We start from the raw sequence: 16,890 nt of genomic DNA, 5'->3' as shown, positions 1-16,890 counted from the left end.
GGCAAAAAAACCTTGGAATATATAAAAGAAGAGGAACAAAACAAAATGAGAGCGTAAAAAAGGTATTCTGCAGGTAAAAAAAATATGTATGTAATAGGTATTGAATGTAAGCAGGTATAAGTAAATGAAACTGTGATTCAGCCGTTATTTTTAAATTTAAATTTATCTTGGCTTTTAGCGAACGCGTGTAGAGATAAAAATTGTCGAGATAAAATTTAGTTTAGCGCGATCTGCGTACTGGGCTGAACCAAAAAAGCGGTATTCGAGAAAAAAACTCAAAACCCATGGCCAAAACACAAGATTTTTTTTTAAACATTTATCGTTAACCACAAGATTTCATAAAGCACAAGTTTTTGATAAAATCGGTGAAAACCTAAAAATGAAAACATTTAACTCCAAACGAACTAAACAAAAAAATCTTTTAAAGAATTCAGCAAAAATTCAGCAGACATAAAAAAACAACAATTTAATTTGATTTAAACTGACTTAATTTGCGAAATTATCTCAATTGGGCTGTAGGCTATAAAACTGTCCGTTCGATAGATCAACCAAAAAGTAACCAAACAGTCTTGAAATTTTTAAACACAAAAAAGCGACATCTACCAGACAAACATTTAGCAAAGATGTCATATTGAATAATATGTTGGTACGACTGCATACAAACGTCAAAAAAAATCTGACACCTTGATTTCAAAAACACATCAAATAGCAAAATTTATAAACATCTACTTTCCCAATTTCCTTGTGCCGATAAACCGGCAAATTTGTAATTAAAAATGAATAAAAGACCAAGTCGAAATGATTCTGAAGATGATATTTTGGAAATGCAGCGAGCATTTTTAGCCGAAAAGGCTAAAAATTCTGCTTTTCAACCTGCTGCGAGTATAGTTAAACCAGAAAAAGGTATTAATTGAAGTGCATTTGTTATTATTTTATTTCACACAAACTACTTGATATAAATGTTTAGCTCCAAAAAAGTCTATATTTGCAAAAAGTAGAGAAAAATCTCAACTTTCGAATGCACAAACAAAAGAAACTCCATCAGCTTCAAATACTGTGAAAAGTATTCATAATCCGGTTGAAGTCAAGAAAGAAGAGAAAAATGAGGCACTCACAAACCTTATTCTAGGTGACATAGTTGAGAAAACTACCAATTCACCAAAAGATACACCTTTTGTGGAAACTGTCACCTCATTTCCAAAAGTCGAAAGAATCTCTCTCAGAGTAAGTTAAACAACTAGAAATGAATTCTCCAAGTTAATTGATTTCTTTAGCAAAACTCTGGAGGAAAAAGTCTCTTTGCTTTGTCCATCGAAAAAAAGAATTCAGTTAAATCTTCCAAAGATGACTCAAACGCAGATAGAAAAAGGCAACATGATGAAATGATGATGATCATGGATTGTGAACCGATTGAAAAGAATCCCAAAACAGCCTTCGGCGATGAGAGTATAATTGTAGACGATAAAACAACTGCCACAGCGATTCACGAGGAAAACTTGGAAATTCTTAAGAAAATGAAAGAGGAGGAAATTTTAGCAGAACAACAACAGATAATGCAATCAGTTGGTAAGTGCAATGATTAATTAAACTTTATTAGAGTTTATTGGTTCATATAGCATTCGCACTTTTAATTAACCTAAACACAAATTAGTTTCACCTTTTAACAAATATATTTCACCCTTTAGCAAATATATTTCACCTTTTAGCAAATATAATTAAACTAAAAGCAAATCAATTAAACCCAAAAGCAAATATAATTAAACTTAAGCAAACTGTTTAAACTTTGAGCAAATCTATTTAACCAAAAAACAAATTTATTTCACCTTTAAAATGAAAAATTATATTAAAATGAAAAATTATTATCCGTTTGCTGACATTGGAATAAGTAGAATAATGTCAATAACATTGCTAGGGCAATCTAATTTTATCAATTTTACTTCAATAACTGCAACAAAGTTATGGTCCATGTTAATCTTACTTAAAACTTGTCATGCGTATGTTTTGAAAGTGTCTTTTTATCTTTAATAAGCTATACTATTAAGAGTTGGAGTATGTTAGTTTTAATTTTTTCCCACATAACTTTTTCGGTAATAAGAAACATTAAAAAGCACAGGTTTTCTGTGCAACAAGTCGTTCTTGAGATAATGAGAGTAACGCGTTTTTTTTATTAAATAGCGGATGTCCCACCCAACAAAAAATTACGTAAACTGGGATTTTGTTTTTAGGGTCTTATTGTGGTTTTTGGAATGTTTCGTTGATTTTTGTGCTACGGACAGCTTCAAAATCCTCATCCCTTCTTCATAGCTCGATACCAAAAGCTTTTTCTAGAAAAGGTTAAATCACTTTGCGATTAGTTTAAATAGATTTGCTAAAAGTTTAAATAGTTTGCTTTAGTTTAATTATATTTGCTTTTGGGTTTAATTGATTTGCTTTTTGTTTTATTATATTTGCTAAAAGGTGAAATATATTTGCTAAAAGGTGATGTATATTTGTGAAAAGGTTAAATCATTTGTGTTAAGTTTAAATAAAAGTGCGAATGCTATATAATAATGGTGATAAATAATTTATACAAAACAAGTCTTGTTTGTAGAACGTTGAAAATACGAATGAGAAAATTTCTGACATAAAATTTTCTCAATAATAAAATATTAAAAAACGATTGCTTATGTTTTTCAATACCCCTTCTCAATCGTTTAATCGAAGGCGTTGGCATAGGTCTTAAAAACGTGTTGAAGCCAGGGACTTTGTTAACATATCAGCAAGTTGGTCTTTTGTACCAATAGGTTTAGCTTCTATCAATCCATTTTGAATGTGTTCTCGAATGAAATGATGTTTAATGTCGATATGCTTCGATCTCTTCGTTTCTAAATTTGTTGCCATTCCAATGCAGCCCTTGTTGTCTTCCCAAATTATTGCAGGCTCATTTTGAATTTGGTTTGAGTCTTGCAATAGCCCCCGAATCCAAATAGCTTCGGAAACAGCCGCACTGAGAGCCATACTCAGCTTCACTTGCTTGACCAGGAAACCGTGCATCCAAAAACTTTAAAAACATAGCCAGTAACTGATTTTCTATCATTTATGTCACTTACCCAGTAAGCATCAGCGTAACCAGTTAAAGGGTGATCATCACTTATTTCAAAAATAAGGTTTTTCTTCTTAGTGCCTTTTAGATACCTCACTATTCTTTTGAGTGCTTGCCAGTTATTTTCTGAAGGGTTTTGTTGATACCTTCCCATGTATCTAACTGGAAAGCATATATCAGGTCGAACACATAACATGATTTACATGAGGCTTCCAAGTAATTCTCTGTAAAGCTTGTTAAATTCTTGCTCTGATTTTGTCAATTGAAGTTGTAATCCTTTTTCCATTGGACTTCTTGTTGGATTACACTCTTCCATCCCAAATTTTTCGAGCTGCTTGTCAATACTTGATTCTTATGAAAGTATTATCACATTTTCTTCAACATCGATTTTAATTCCAAGGAAAAATTTAAGGTTTCCACAATCTGACATTTTAAAAGTTGCTTCTAGTTTTGTCTTAAGTCCTTGTAATTTCAATAAGTTCTTTCCAGTTATCAATAAATAAAAATAAATGGTGATAAATAATTTATACAAAAGGTCTTGTTTGTACAACGTTGAAAATACGAATGAGAAAATTTCTGACGTACAATTTTCTCAATAATAAAATATTAAAAAACGATTGCTTATGTTTTCAATAAACTTCCTTCTGTACCATTTTCTGTTCCATGCGCATGTTTAATTTTTATGATAGCTTTAACTTCAATTCTGTTTAGTAAAATAAGCTAAAACAGCTTAATTAATTAGGTAAAAGCTGAAAATTGGTAGAGACCTTAATTAAGGCACACTATTGAAAACAGTTAACATAAGCTGCGTTCCTTTGGAAATATTTATCTACTTTTTAGTACTTAAAGCTGCTTTGAACTACTTTTTCAGTATAGCAAAGTAGATCAAAGTAGTTTTAAGTACTAAAAAGTAGATAAATATTTCCAAAGGAACGCAGCTATAGTTGTTACTCAAGTTAAGATTTTTCTCAACTTAAGCATTTACTTGAGTAGAGTAAAATCTTGACTTGACAGAATATTTTTTTTTCAATCAAACTCACAATGAAATTTGACGGAAACTATCATCTAAAAATATATAATTTTTAATAATTCCCTATTTGTTTATTTCATTAATGTTAAATATCGTGTATCACAACAAAAACAAAATCAAATAAATGAAGAATAATTAAAGAGAAAAAGATTTTCAGATGACAGCTGGATTGAGAACATTTTTTCCTCAAGTCGAGATTTTCAATAACTCAAGTGGATCGCTCTATTCTTGCTGCGAATAATGGCATTACTTAAGGGAATGCTTAAGTTGAGAAAAATTTCAACTCGAGCAACGACTATGAATTCCGCTATTAAAGTTCTGACCTGTATGCAATGTTTGAAGGTCTAAAAAAGCGTTTTTTCCAGATTTTGGAAGTACATATTTTAAAAACAAAGTTCATATGCAGTTTTAATATATGTAATATGCCCTACAGCTTATTAAATAAATTTCTTCTAGCAGGCTGTAGGAAATTTATTTAATCTTAAAAAGGTCACGAAGATATGAACAATAACCTACAACTTATTAGTTCTTGCTCTAATAACATGAACATTATTTCAAATACCTTTCGTGCTGATTTTTGGTGAATTATTTCTCAAACATTAAATTTCACGGTTTTGACTTTTAAACGTCCATATCTTGAGTTTTAGATTTTTTTAGATTTTTTGTTTCTATGTGTGACTTTTATATATAAACAATATCTAGCGATTCTGTAACTTTATCACTGGCGATAAACGTTTTTCAACGTCTCTAAAATTCATTCTCTTCCATAAATAAAGCAAAATTTCTTTCAAACTAAGAATTTATGAATTAATAAATTATGATCTGGAACAAAATTTCTTTTATTTTGATGAGATTTAATGGATTTTAAAGTCATTCAAATATTTTATCGCCAGTGATAAGAGTTACAGAACATGGGCACAGGATCCATCTTTTTTATACCACTTTTTGTTAAGTAAATAGCTTTTTGTTCCTTTTCTAAATTCACCTTAGTTTATCCTACTAAAATATCAAGTTTCTAAAAATCTTGAATATACAGGGTGTCCCAAAAGTAATGGATCAAACGAAATATGCTGATAGGCCAACCTTAGGGCTCTTAGAATTTGGTAACTTGTTCATCCCAAATCCTTACGGTTTTCGATTTAATGCAGTTTATGTGAAATTTCGAAAAATCCCGACTTTGCAACAGTATTTTGCTTCCTCCGCTCATAATTGATTTTTGTTTTTTACAATTCTTTCACTAAAACATTGCCAAATAATAAGAAATAATTATTTAATCAAAATATTTTTTATTTCATACGCCATTTTGCTGCAAATTATGTAACAGTTCCATGTTTTATAAAAACTCAATTTCTTACTTTTATTTGAGAGGAATATCCCGAAAAATAATTGTATGGTGTGATACTGGTTTATTATTTTAAAAACTTGCCGTGTTATTGCACTTTTCAAAAATGTATAAAAATTTCCAAAGTTAAAATTAGAACGAAAGATATTACAATTTTAATGCAAAAAAACAGGGGTTTTCAGAGCAAAATAACAAACAAAAATCGAGACTTTTATTAAAAAAGAAATAAACAAACAACAGTCGAGGAAATGTTTTTATTTTTCTTTGTTAATTTTCTCTGAAAAGGCCTGTTTTGTTGCATTTAAATTGTAATATCTTTAGTTCTAACTTCAAGTTTGGAAACTTTTATACATTTTTGAAAAGTGCAATAACACGGCAAGTTTTTAAAACAATTAACCTGTGTCACACCATACAAATTATTTTCAGGATGTTGCTCTGAAAAAAAATTAAGAAATTGAGTTTTTATAAAACATGGAACTGTTAAATAATTTGCAGCAAAATGGCGTATGAAATAAAAAAATATTTTGACGAAATAATTATTTCTTATTATTTGGCCATGTTTTAGTGAAAGAATTGTAAAAAACAAAAATCAATTATGAGCGGAGGAAGCAAAATACTGTTGCAAAGTCGGGATTTTTCGAAATTTCACAAAAACTGCATTAAATCGAAAACCGTAAGGATTTGGGATGAACAAGTTACCAAATTCTGAGAGCCCTAAGGTTGGCCTATCAGCATATTTCGTTTGATCCATTACTTTTGGGACACCCTGTATAAATTTTTAAATTTAATTTTCTCTGACTTAATGTTTTGTTTACACCTCTAAGACTTACCATATAAGCAAGGTGGCGTTATCAAAAAAACTCAAAAAATGAAATGAAGGATCGATCCTTTTTAAATCTCATTTTTGAGACGAATTTACACAGATTTTCACACACACTTCAATTTTTATAAATGCAAAACGTTAAACCAAACTAATTTTTAAATGTCAGGACTTTTACTATGTTTAATAGTATGCCTTAATTTAGGTCTCTACCAATTTTCAGCGTTTTCCTAATTAATTTGGCTATTTGCCTTCTTTTAATCTAATTTTACTGGACTATTCTATAAAATCTATAAAATTCTCTTCAAGATCCTGCACTCCTTGAATTTCTTGCAAAGAGAAGGAAACAAAAATTAGCCGAAAAGCAAATGCAACCCATTAAAACTCTTGCAACGACTTTTGAACAACCATCGACTAACGATTGCACTCAATTGCCGGAAGGTAATCCGGCAGTGGAATTGCTTAAACAAAGTTCATCTGAAAAATGGATTAACTTTGATATTGTCGAAAAGGACAAGTTGGATTGGATGCGGGATATACCAGCTTCGGTACCCAAACTAGATGCAGATCAACCATATGAAGCTAGATTTGATTGGAAGGGTGTACTTCTCCCATACACAGAAACACGAAACGATACAAAAGATAACAGAGAATTATATTTGCATGGAGATGAGCCATCTCGACCAGGTTATACATTGCAAGAGCTCTTTCGTTTAGCAAGGTTATTTTTTCCACCATTTTTATTGGTTTCTCAAATTGCTTATTGTTTTTTATTTAATCAGATCGAATGTGATTCAGCAAAGAGTTTCAGCCTTTTCATCGATTGGAGGCATTCTAAGTATTTACAATCAAGGTTTTTACGACAATGTTCTTGAGCTGCCGATTGCTAAGATTTTTTTCCTCCTACGATTCGGTTTGGATGAAAATACTCCAGTGATTTTGGAAGTTGTTTCAAAAGCATTAGCATTAATGTTTTATAATGAAACCGATGAAGTAAATATAAAAAGAATTCTTTAAAAAAATCATAAATTTTTAATTTACATATTTTATTTCATAGACTCTTTTAGATTTTATTTATGAAAACACTGGTGGTTTCTGGCAGCCAACTTTTGAAGTTAAAACAATTGGCGAATCTGATGATCCAACATCAATTGAATCTCTTCAAAAACAAATGAAAAATTTAAGAGTGTCTTCTTCATTAAAAGCAAGTGTTGAAGAAACAGAAGAAGAAAGCAAAACATCAATGACTGATTTTCAATTAGCCGAAACGGATTTAATTGAATGTTTGCTAAGATCAAATATTATACAAAGAATATAGTAAGTAATATAATTCAGTTATAAAATTGTATGCTGATCTAAAGATTCATTCACAAATAATTAAAATTCAAAATCTGCATTGCACAATATAGATTTTCAAAGTTTTCCAAAACGAATCTAATTAAAAAGTGGGTGGCAACAATTTTCAATTTTCAAATGGTCACTGTGGCGTATGTGGACCATTTATTTTAAATTTTGCCGGTACAGTTTTTAATACATTTTTCTTTTGTTCAACAAATAATGAAACCAATTGTTCTTTGTCGATTATTTTCTGATTATTTACATTATGAATTGATCAGTTAAAGTTTCACGTATAAAGTCCTAATCTTTATTGACTGCAGATTGTCTTCTTGGTTTGGTCTAGTTTTGTGGTTTCAAAACCTCTACAAGAATATTTAAATACGAATAATATACTTCTAGGGTACATGACTGAATGTGTTTCAAAAGAAATAATAGAATTATTTATTATATAAGTGTACAAATTTTCTGTTTTTAATGCGAATAATTAATTTTTTTTTTATTTTTTACAGCTTCATACTAAGCAGTGTAAAACCTGACAACAGCACAGTTACATCCTGTTTAAAAATATTAATTCGAATAGCTCGGACGAATAAAGACTCAGCGATGCATATTTTTAACTCTGAGGATTTATTAAAATGCTTGTTTACCAATTTATTGCCTGGGCTACAAAGTGTTGGTAAAATATAAATTTAAATTAAAAATAAATTGAAATTTGTTTAATTTTGTTTTTGTATTTAAAGATACATCGTTAACAACTCCACCATTCTACAACTATCCACAGTATCTTGTTTTAAAACTTTGTCGTATTTTAATATCACAAAGTCTATCATTTGCTTTGAGGCTTCTCTCAATGAATATTGTCGATCGTATACAAAATTATCTCTTCAATCAAGAAGATATTAAGGTAATTTTTGTATTTAAAAATTCTAATTAATATGTTGTTAATTTTGTATTATTTATTTATTTTTTAATGTAGCAAAATTTAATATTAGTTCAAATAGAATCATTGCGAGTTTTCCGTTCCTTGATGTTACTTCGGTCGGATAATGTTCTTTATAGGTAAGTTATAAATTTAGATTTTTCTATAGATGAATTATTTTAAATTAAAATCGCATTCTGAAAAGGGAAGACAAATTTATATGTTTGTTTCTTTACTGAGATCTTTTACAAATCTAACCTCAGGGTCAGCATCGAAATAACATTTCACAGTTAAATATGCTGTTTCACATGGATCTGCGCCATCTGAAATACAAATAATATAAACAAAAATCAATTCACTTCTTTCTTTTTTTTTTGAATATAAATAATTTTTGTATACGTTTCGTCCCACATGAGTCAATTAATCTCTCAATGATTTCCTGCATTTCTGTTGGAAGAATTTCAATCATATGCTCCAAGTGAATAATGTTGTTTTCATCAATCTATAAAAATAATTGTATTGTTAAATTAAGAAAACGAAAGGAAAAAGTTTTGTTTTTATATATTAAGGTGGACTTTATCCTTTGTTTGATTAATAAATTTAGGATTTTGAACGATGTAGTACAATTTTAAATCCATTTTAATTAACGTATTAACTTACTAAAATGGCTTTAGCATTTTTCTTAATCGTTAACAACTTTGCACCAATATCGCGTTTAAAACTCAAAACCAATTTTGTCAAAATAGAATACATTTCGCAATTTTGTGTATATAAAACCAATTTAATTATACGGAAAATTACGTGCAAGGTTCGACTCAGTAGATTATTTTATTCGTCATTTAACTCCAGCTTAAACTCCTTCCTAGCCAATTTAACATTGTGTGTAATTTACATGACTCCTCCTCCAATAATGTAGACACTTATTGTAAAGAATTAAAATTGCTGCAGTTAAGAGCCGATTCTAGTTTTGTTATGAACGAGTAGTCATGTGTAACTAATTAAGTGCACTATTCACTGGAGCAAATAATATTTCTTCTACTTGTCGATTCTAACGTAAACATTTTTGAAAAGGTTTCTGGAGAGTGCTGAGAAATGATCATGCTAAAATTATCTGTACATATCTTAGCATTAAGAAAAGTCTCCGCCTAACTCTGAGAAAGTCATTTTGATTGTATTTCAGTAAAATACATATTTTTTTACTTTCCATTAATTTGGAATTATTTTTTTCTTTACACATTTTAAACTTAAAAATTTGAAATTTTGGTTATTACACTTATTGTATTTTTAATAGTGAAATAGTAATAAATCACACCCAAATCACAATGATTTGAGTTATGGCGATGGAATTTCAAGTTGAAGTTTGAATGTTTTCTTTTGGAAAGAATTGAAGTCATGCCAAAGTGTTTATTATCTTGGTCGTTAGATAGAAAATTTAAGACCCTCAATCTTCTGGATTAAGTACATAAACGTAAATGCTTGAGATTATAATTGCTTAGACCTTGGCTTTCCACGAGCTTCTTATGCCACAAATTTATTTATTTATTTATACACAACACATAGCGAAATACGATTTTAAAGTTACAAAAAGGTGTTAAACTTACCAATCCAGTTTTTTGGAACAAACAGTGAATGTAACACTCTAATTTTCTATCATTTGGCAAGTTTCCATTTCTACTTTGAGCAATTAGTTCTGAAATGTATTTGATTTCTTCTTTATTTACGAAACTTAAAAAATATAGAAATTATTAAAACAAAATTACCCTCATCAACTCCAATTTCTTTTTGACATTTATCATGCAATCTCTTAGCGTGTGCTTTAAGATGTTCTGGAATTTCAATCTAAACCATTCTTAATCAATTACACTTTTTTTTTGTCATTTTATTCAATTTAATTTCAATAATTATACTTACTGCTTTATACAACGAAAAGTTTCCGAAAAACAGAAATGCAAAAATCATATATTTGTCCATTTTATTTAAAAATTTACACAAAAACAAACAAGCCACAGGCTAATCCAAAACAACAATATATTTTTTGAACTTTGTGTTTCTCTATTTATGGCCCTTGTGCTATCAATTACAAACACACAACGCAAATCAACACTTTTCTCTCAACAATAATTAAATCCTCTAATCAACCCTCTCGTGTGCGTGCATTTATACATCTGTCCCAAAAGTAGTAATCAATCAACTTTGTTTGTTTGTTTAGGAAATTCCTACCTGCTTTTCGTTACATGTTAGAATGGCATTATCATAATGTTGTCTACGAAGGGGGTGGTCCCTATCTTATAAGACAACATGCAGCAGCACTTTTATGCGCAATTTCAAGTGGACCGAATGGCTTTGAAGTGAGTTCTTTACTGGGATCATCATTGGTTGACTGCTGTTGCAATTGGTTCCATAAGGCAACCAAATTCGGTATTGAAGAGGTAAAATGATTTCATTTCCTTTCAAATATTTCTTAATAAATTTCATCATTTCAGTTCTCTCAATCGACATTACTCACGGCATGCTTAAATACCGTAACTTGGTTTACAAAAAACAGTGACCTTGAAAAGTTCAAAGAGTTTCTTGGGAAATATCTGAAAAATTTCATTGAATCTGAAGCATTTGTAAGATTCGAGAAATCTCTTAAGTAAGTCGTGTTGCAACTTTACATTTATAAAAATTCAAATTGTAGTAAGAATTTTTGTTTTCTAGTAACACATCGATAGTTCTTCGCTCACAGGATGTTATTGATCGGCGGGATATATATCCAGCTCTACCGAATGCTGGAGCAATATTAATGCAAAAACATGGCCCACAGCTTGCCATACCGCAAACATATTGCATTTACTTCTTGACATCGCTATGGCAGCTCGCGGAGCAATGTGTAAAACAGAATGATAAAATTCTTGTTAGCTGTTTAATCAAAGTACGCACAATTGATGCTGTTGTTGAGTTTTTGAACAACCTTTCGAATGGTTTGAATATGTATCTGAGAACGAATTTCTTCGCAAAATGTGAACTTCGTCTTATATTTAAATTGTTATGCTTCGACGGATTCAAAGAGTTCTTGGGAAAATCAACAATCTTACGGGCAGTGTATAGTTATTTGTGTAGTCTGAGTGCAGAACATATTCCGGAAATTGAGAGACTTTTTGAAAAAGTCATTTTCAATCGAGAATATTTGAGTGCAGTGAAACAAGAGATATTGGACAAATGGCGAAATATGTACTTGGAAGTGGTTTATCCACATTATGTTGTTGTGGTGAGTTCAATGAATAACCCTTCTTAATATAAAATTAAGTGTTAAACAATTTTATTTCTTATCAGTCCCCTACAGAGATTTCCTTGAGTATACCATCGTCTGCAGTTGCAATATTGCCAACAGATTGGCCATATTTTCAATTGAAAAATATTCTAGAGGACTATGTGAATAATGTTCATCAGAGACCGGCTGCACTTGTTTCAGGTAAGTCGTAAGTAAGAATATTTGTATTTACAAATTTGTGTAAGGTGCCCGTCGATTTTTTTACTGGGGAAAGCAAACAAAACTTTACTATTTGTGTATTAAAATAGTAATTTCATTTGTATTCAAAAAGTAATTTCATTTTAAAGATACTTAAATTTTGTTTCGTTTATTTAATGATTTTTAAAAATGATATACATATAAAGTTAAAATGGTCGAGACGCTGAATGACTCATATTGTGTTAAGCCCTCAAGGGTTAATCCTTGCATGACCAATTCATCAGCACGTTTATTCGCTTTAATACCTCTATCACTTAGAACACAGATGAGAGAATGAGAGTGATATTGTGGTTGGAGTTCAGACCAACCAACGCGACGAATTATCTCGGCACTGCTAGACCTATGTACATATTTAGAGAACGTCGTCGGTGCCGAATTTATGGCATTTACAACCGCCTGCCTGACACTTTTTAAAAATTAAAAAAAAAAACAGCAACAAATTTTGTATCATTCGATCACTGTGGTGTATGTGTAACATTTATTTTTATACATATTTGTTCGTTGAGAAAAAAGTTTCTGTTGTTCTACTAAACAATTAATGAAGCCAATTAACTTTATGAATTATTTCAATATAATAATAATAATAAATAATAATTTTTTATTATTTTTGTTATTTTTTTTCTTCGTTATTTATGAATTATTTGCATTATGTAGTGCTCGTCGTCTTCTTTTTCATAGAATGCTCAATTATTTAAAGTTTTGATCATTTCTATTAATGCTAACCATCTAGATTTGAAATAAAATTGATAAATCGTATTGAAAAGTTGACTGATTTAAAAACAAATTAGGTTTTAAAATACTAAAATACTAAATTTCAATATATATGGCAACTATCAATTGATAGTTGATAATCGCAATAGAGGTGAGTTTTTTTTTATAAATTGTATTTTTTTTTACGTGTGATTACTTTGAATTTATGTTTTATGCTTTATTATAATTATATATTTTTAGAGGGCGAAGTTGTCCGAATGACGCTTACTTTCACGAGTATCCTTGAAGATGAATCGTTTCAAATAACAACTCCAACAGAGAAACTAATGTATCTGATGATCACATTCATGGGACCAGACTCTCAGTTCTTGGAACCAACTATTAAAGCGTTACTTAAAGATCACTTGGTGAAATTTTTTCAATCTTGCAAAGACATTCGTTTTGAATTCGATAAAGATTTTGAAGGTACCTTCGATAATACATTTAAATTAAAAAAAAATTGACGATTGTATTTTTTGTTTTTTTTTTTTTTTTTTTTTTGCAGGTAAATGTAAATTCCAAAATCTTTATGCTCTTTTTGTTGATCACTTTCAAGCGGCAAGCTATGGTGATGATTTATTTAGTGCAATGGTTCTAATACCTCTAGCACAAAAATATGATAATAAATGGCGCAGAATGATTTGGTCTGAACATGCATCAGTTTTAAGATTTTTAAATTGTGATGAAAGTTTGGTAAGGAAGATAGTTGAATTGTATTTTTTTTTGTATGTATTTAAAAATTTTCTTTCTAAACAGCTTATTGGAGGATTAGATGCTTACTTAAATCCAACAGAACTAGAGGAATCACTAATTAATTGTTACGCGAGAGCATTGTATTCAAATTCTTTACGTCCCAACACTATAGTACATAAAATTGCGCAGCATCATGTGCAAAAATACAATGAAAATGTCAATAATTCCTAAGTGTCTTTCGTTTTGTAATAATTTTTATTGATCTATGGAAAATTAAAAAAAATCTGAAACTAGGATTATTTTTTTTTTTTTTTTTTTTTTATTTAATGTGTAAGAGAAGATTTCTTGTTCAGTTCGCTATTACTCATTCAATCTCAACACATTCAACTCTTCATTTATTCGTTTCATTAAGACCGCATACAATAATAATAAGAAAGCAGGCACCCTATAGTAACTTGACCTCTTAAACTTTTCTTCAATTAATGCTAGATAATAAAGAAATTAAATTAAAATTCTGCTTATATCTAATGAAAATTTTCTTATTGTTACTCAATTCCCCTTTATTTTTCTCACAATAAATGATGACATTTATTCACTTTCTTGAATGAAAGAAAAAGAAGACGAAATGTACACAAATGTATTAAATTAGATCTTTAGTGTTCTTTGTTGTAATTATGATTAATCTTTGACCGTATTTGTATTTTTTCTATGCAGTTGACCCATGTTGACTTTTAAAATGAAAAATAGTTTCTCGGTAGTCTTCAATAGTAAAATGAGTTTATCATACAATCCATTACCATATGGATGTTTTGATGATCTTTGGGCTAGGTTTCTAAATACATATATGTATTTTTAACTCCACAAAAAAAAAAAAATAGACCAAAGAAACATTATGTAGTTATGAAAAGTGATTTCCAGTTAGCTATTAGGGCCATGAATTCGGTCTCGACCGACGTTCTGTAAATTGGTCCACCAGTGCCGTGGTCGGCCAGCGCGTCGCCGCCTTCCACCTGAGTTCCAACCACAATATCACTATAAGTCATATTATATTCTTTCTAGGACACTGCGGTATTGCGGCAGTAAGTTTTGTATCAATCGGTCACTGTGGCGTATGTGGAACATTTTTTTAAAACTATTTTTTTTTGTTCGTTGAGAAAATAGTTTCTGTTGTTCTGCTACAAAAATAATGAAGCCAATTTACTTTGTGAAATCTTTGCATGATATAGTGATCGTGTGTGATTCTTCTTTAACATGGAATGCTGCTTCATTTTTTTAATTGCAGTTTTCGTTTTTGGCTCAAAATCATACAAGTAGATTATTTTTTTTTGTTTTAATTATAATGTGTATTTTTTATACATACGAGTACTTTGAATTTATGTTTTATTAACATAAAATGCGTGACCAGGTCGCACCTAATTGAAACTTTTCTATATAGATTTTAAAGAAGTTCGGTTGATATTCGGCAAGAGCCGACATATCAGATAGATTTTTTACGAAAACGGCAGTTTTTTGAGAAAATTGCAATATGGCCGACCTCAGTGACGTGTCTTTTTTTTCTTACAAAATAGTAAATACTATTAAACTCATAAACTTGTCAATTTCCCTCCTTATTGACTTAAAATGTTGATGCAATATACTTGTATTTAAAATGTAAAAGAGTATGAACTTAGCTTACTCACTTTAATTGGAAAAATCGTGTTGTTTAACCCCCTGAAAACCATATAATGCCCTAGATAAACCATATAAAGCTACCAGACTTTTGAATTCTTTGTTAGAACGCATAAGGTTATTAAAACTTCATAATCTCATTTTGGTTATAACCTCCACTCTCAAAATTTGCTGCGGACTCTTTGACTATTTCACCTGCTTTTATGGAACTTCATTGCAAAATTCATTTTATCCAAAAGACTTTTATTCTTTCCTCTCATTGATAAGTGGTCACCTGTTAACCAAAACCTAAAGTAAAAGTTTCCCGCTGACAGTAACCCACAACAAAAACATTTTGTGTGTAAATCTGTTTTAAAGGGATTGTAAAAATAAATCTCAAAAAGTGTGTGTTATTAAAAGATATATGAAATGGTTGAGGTTTAGTTTGGATCTCTGCTGTATTTATTAATTTTTTAACGATGTTATACGTAAATCATTTTATTTTCTGAAATGGAGGTGGAAATGGAAATGGAGGTGGAAAATTTGATGTCCAGGCATTTTTTTTTAAATCAAAGCAACATTTAATTAGAGATTTTTTCTCATTTACCAATTCAAATAATTGCCATGCACCTTATGTTTCCCTTAGAAAAGTTTCCATTTCTTTTTTATTTAACCTATTATACAAAAAAAAAAGCGTTTCCGGACATGTCCATAACTCAAAAACTGAAATTCAAATAGCTTAACAACACATTAAAGTCCAATATTTTTAAGTATTTCTTTTCTTAACACCATTTGTACAAAATACTCTTTATAAATTTGTACAACTCTTACAAAATAATTAAATTGTGTTATTTTTTTATACATTAATGAAAGTTGTCTCAAGAAAAATGACACATCGTACCAAAATTTCTTAAAGAGACAATATTTTAATCCTCTAACGTACAAATGGAGCTGCAAGCAGTTTTTAAAGTTGATATTATACAGAGTGTCCCAAAAGTTAACGTCGAAACGAAAACGATACAACAATGTTGTACCATTTTGAAAAGAGAATTGAACACACCAACTTTTAAGGCAACTTGCCGAAACATCGTAGTGCATTTTTTTGACACTACGGGTCATTGAATTAGAGTCATGTAAATTTTTTTAGTACTAATTTGGGTAAAAAAGTAATATTTGCTTTAAAACTGATGCAGCTGAGTTAAAATTTTTGAATGCATTTGATAGCATTGTTATTCAAGGTTCCGTAACAAAAGAAAAAAATGAGAAAAATTAAGATTTGTAGTCACGGCACATGAAAAACCGTCACAGGGTGACCATTTTTTCGAATTTTTTTCAAATGCCCATAACTCCCAAAATATATGGCTGCGATTTTTTTTATTATTTTTCTGATAACTGTAACCACCTACCCTATCTACCGTTTTCGTTTCGACGTTAACTTTTGGGACACCCTGTATAGATTTTTCATTCCAAACCTATTTTTACGGATAAATATATTAAATGTATTTTATAAGTTGGTTTTGGTTTCATTTATAAGTAGCGTCTAGTGTACATTTATTAACCGTCATTCCAAGAACGCTTGTTTTGGGGTATGTTTAGACTAAAATTTTATTTTTTTGGTAATATTATGATAAAAAATTGAGGCCAAAACAATATAATCTCCAAAATATTTCGTTTTACTTTGTGACATAAAAAATAAAAATAAATAGATCAAAATGTCATTTCCGGGAACGTTATTTCCGGGAACGCTCTTAGAATCTG

At 29.9% G+C, this 16,890-nt stretch overlaps 2 protein-coding genes across 2 annotated transcripts; one reads left to right on the top strand and one right to left on the bottom strand.

The window, feature by feature from the left end:
* Positions 1-776: 776 nt before the first annotated feature.
* On the top strand, positions 777-13,780 carry LOC129909389 (RNA polymerase II-associated protein 1). Its single transcript, XM_055986474.1, has 16 exons — positions 777-903; positions 968-1,224; positions 1,275-1,566; positions 6,584-6,995; positions 7,057-7,267; positions 7,332-7,591; positions 8,122-8,288; positions 8,353-8,516; positions 8,589-8,671; positions 10,741-10,960; positions 11,015-11,166; positions 11,232-11,781; positions 11,847-11,985; positions 12,994-13,218; positions 13,298-13,485; positions 13,549-13,780. Exons 1-16 carry the CDS (start codon positions 777-779, stop codon positions 13,714-13,716), a joined length of 3,615 nt encoding a protein of 1,204 aa, XP_055842449.1. The 3' UTR covers positions 13,717-13,780.
* On the bottom strand, positions 8,547-10,583 carry LOC129910016 (general odorant-binding protein 69a). The gene is made up of 6 exons (XM_055987247.1): positions 10,443-10,583; positions 10,292-10,370; positions 10,133-10,221; positions 8,931-9,033; positions 8,790-8,854; positions 8,547-8,728 (listed from the first exon to the last, which is right to left on the bottom strand). The coding sequence occupies exons 1-6, from the start codon at positions 10,500-10,502 to the stop codon at positions 8,711-8,713; spliced, it is 414 nt and encodes a 137-aa protein (XP_055843222.1). The 5' UTR covers positions 10,503-10,583; the 3' UTR covers positions 8,547-8,710.
* Positions 13,781-16,890: the final 3,110 nt, after the last annotated feature.

The sequence above is a fragment of the Episyrphus balteatus genome, chromosome 2 (genome assembly GCF_945859705.1).
Source record: "Episyrphus balteatus chromosome 2, idEpiBalt1.1, whole genome shotgun sequence".
Classification (NCBI taxonomy): domain Eukaryota; kingdom Metazoa; phylum Arthropoda; class Insecta; order Diptera; family Syrphidae; genus Episyrphus; species Episyrphus balteatus.
This window is presented reverse-complemented; position numbering and strand designations above follow the sequence as displayed.

Bases quoted from the DNA above. Each gene is read 5' to 3' on its own strand.
- LOC129909389 (XM_055986474.1), top strand. From the start codon at position 777: ATGAATAAAAGACCAAGTCGAAATGATTCTGAAGATGATATTTTGGAA. The intron at 1,567-6,583 runs GTAAGTGCAATG...ATTCTCTTCAAG, and splicing joins ACAGATAATGCAATCAGTTG to ATCCTGCACTCCTTGAATTT. The intron at 7,592-8,121 runs GTAAGTAATATA...TATTTTTTACAG, and splicing joins AATATTATACAAAGAATATA to CTTCATACTAAGCAGTGTAA.
- LOC129910016 (XM_055987247.1), bottom strand. From the start codon at position 10,502: ATGGACAAATATATGATTTTTGCATTTCTGTTTTTCGGAAACTTTTCG. The intron at 10,222-10,291 runs GTAATTTTGTTT...AATACATTTCAG, and splicing joins AGAAATTGGAGTTGATGAGG to AACTAATTGCTCAAAGTAGA. The intron at 9,034-10,132 runs GTAAGTTTAACA...TTATTTTTATAG, and splicing joins TGTTCCAAAAAACTGGATTG to ATTGATGAAAACAACATTAT.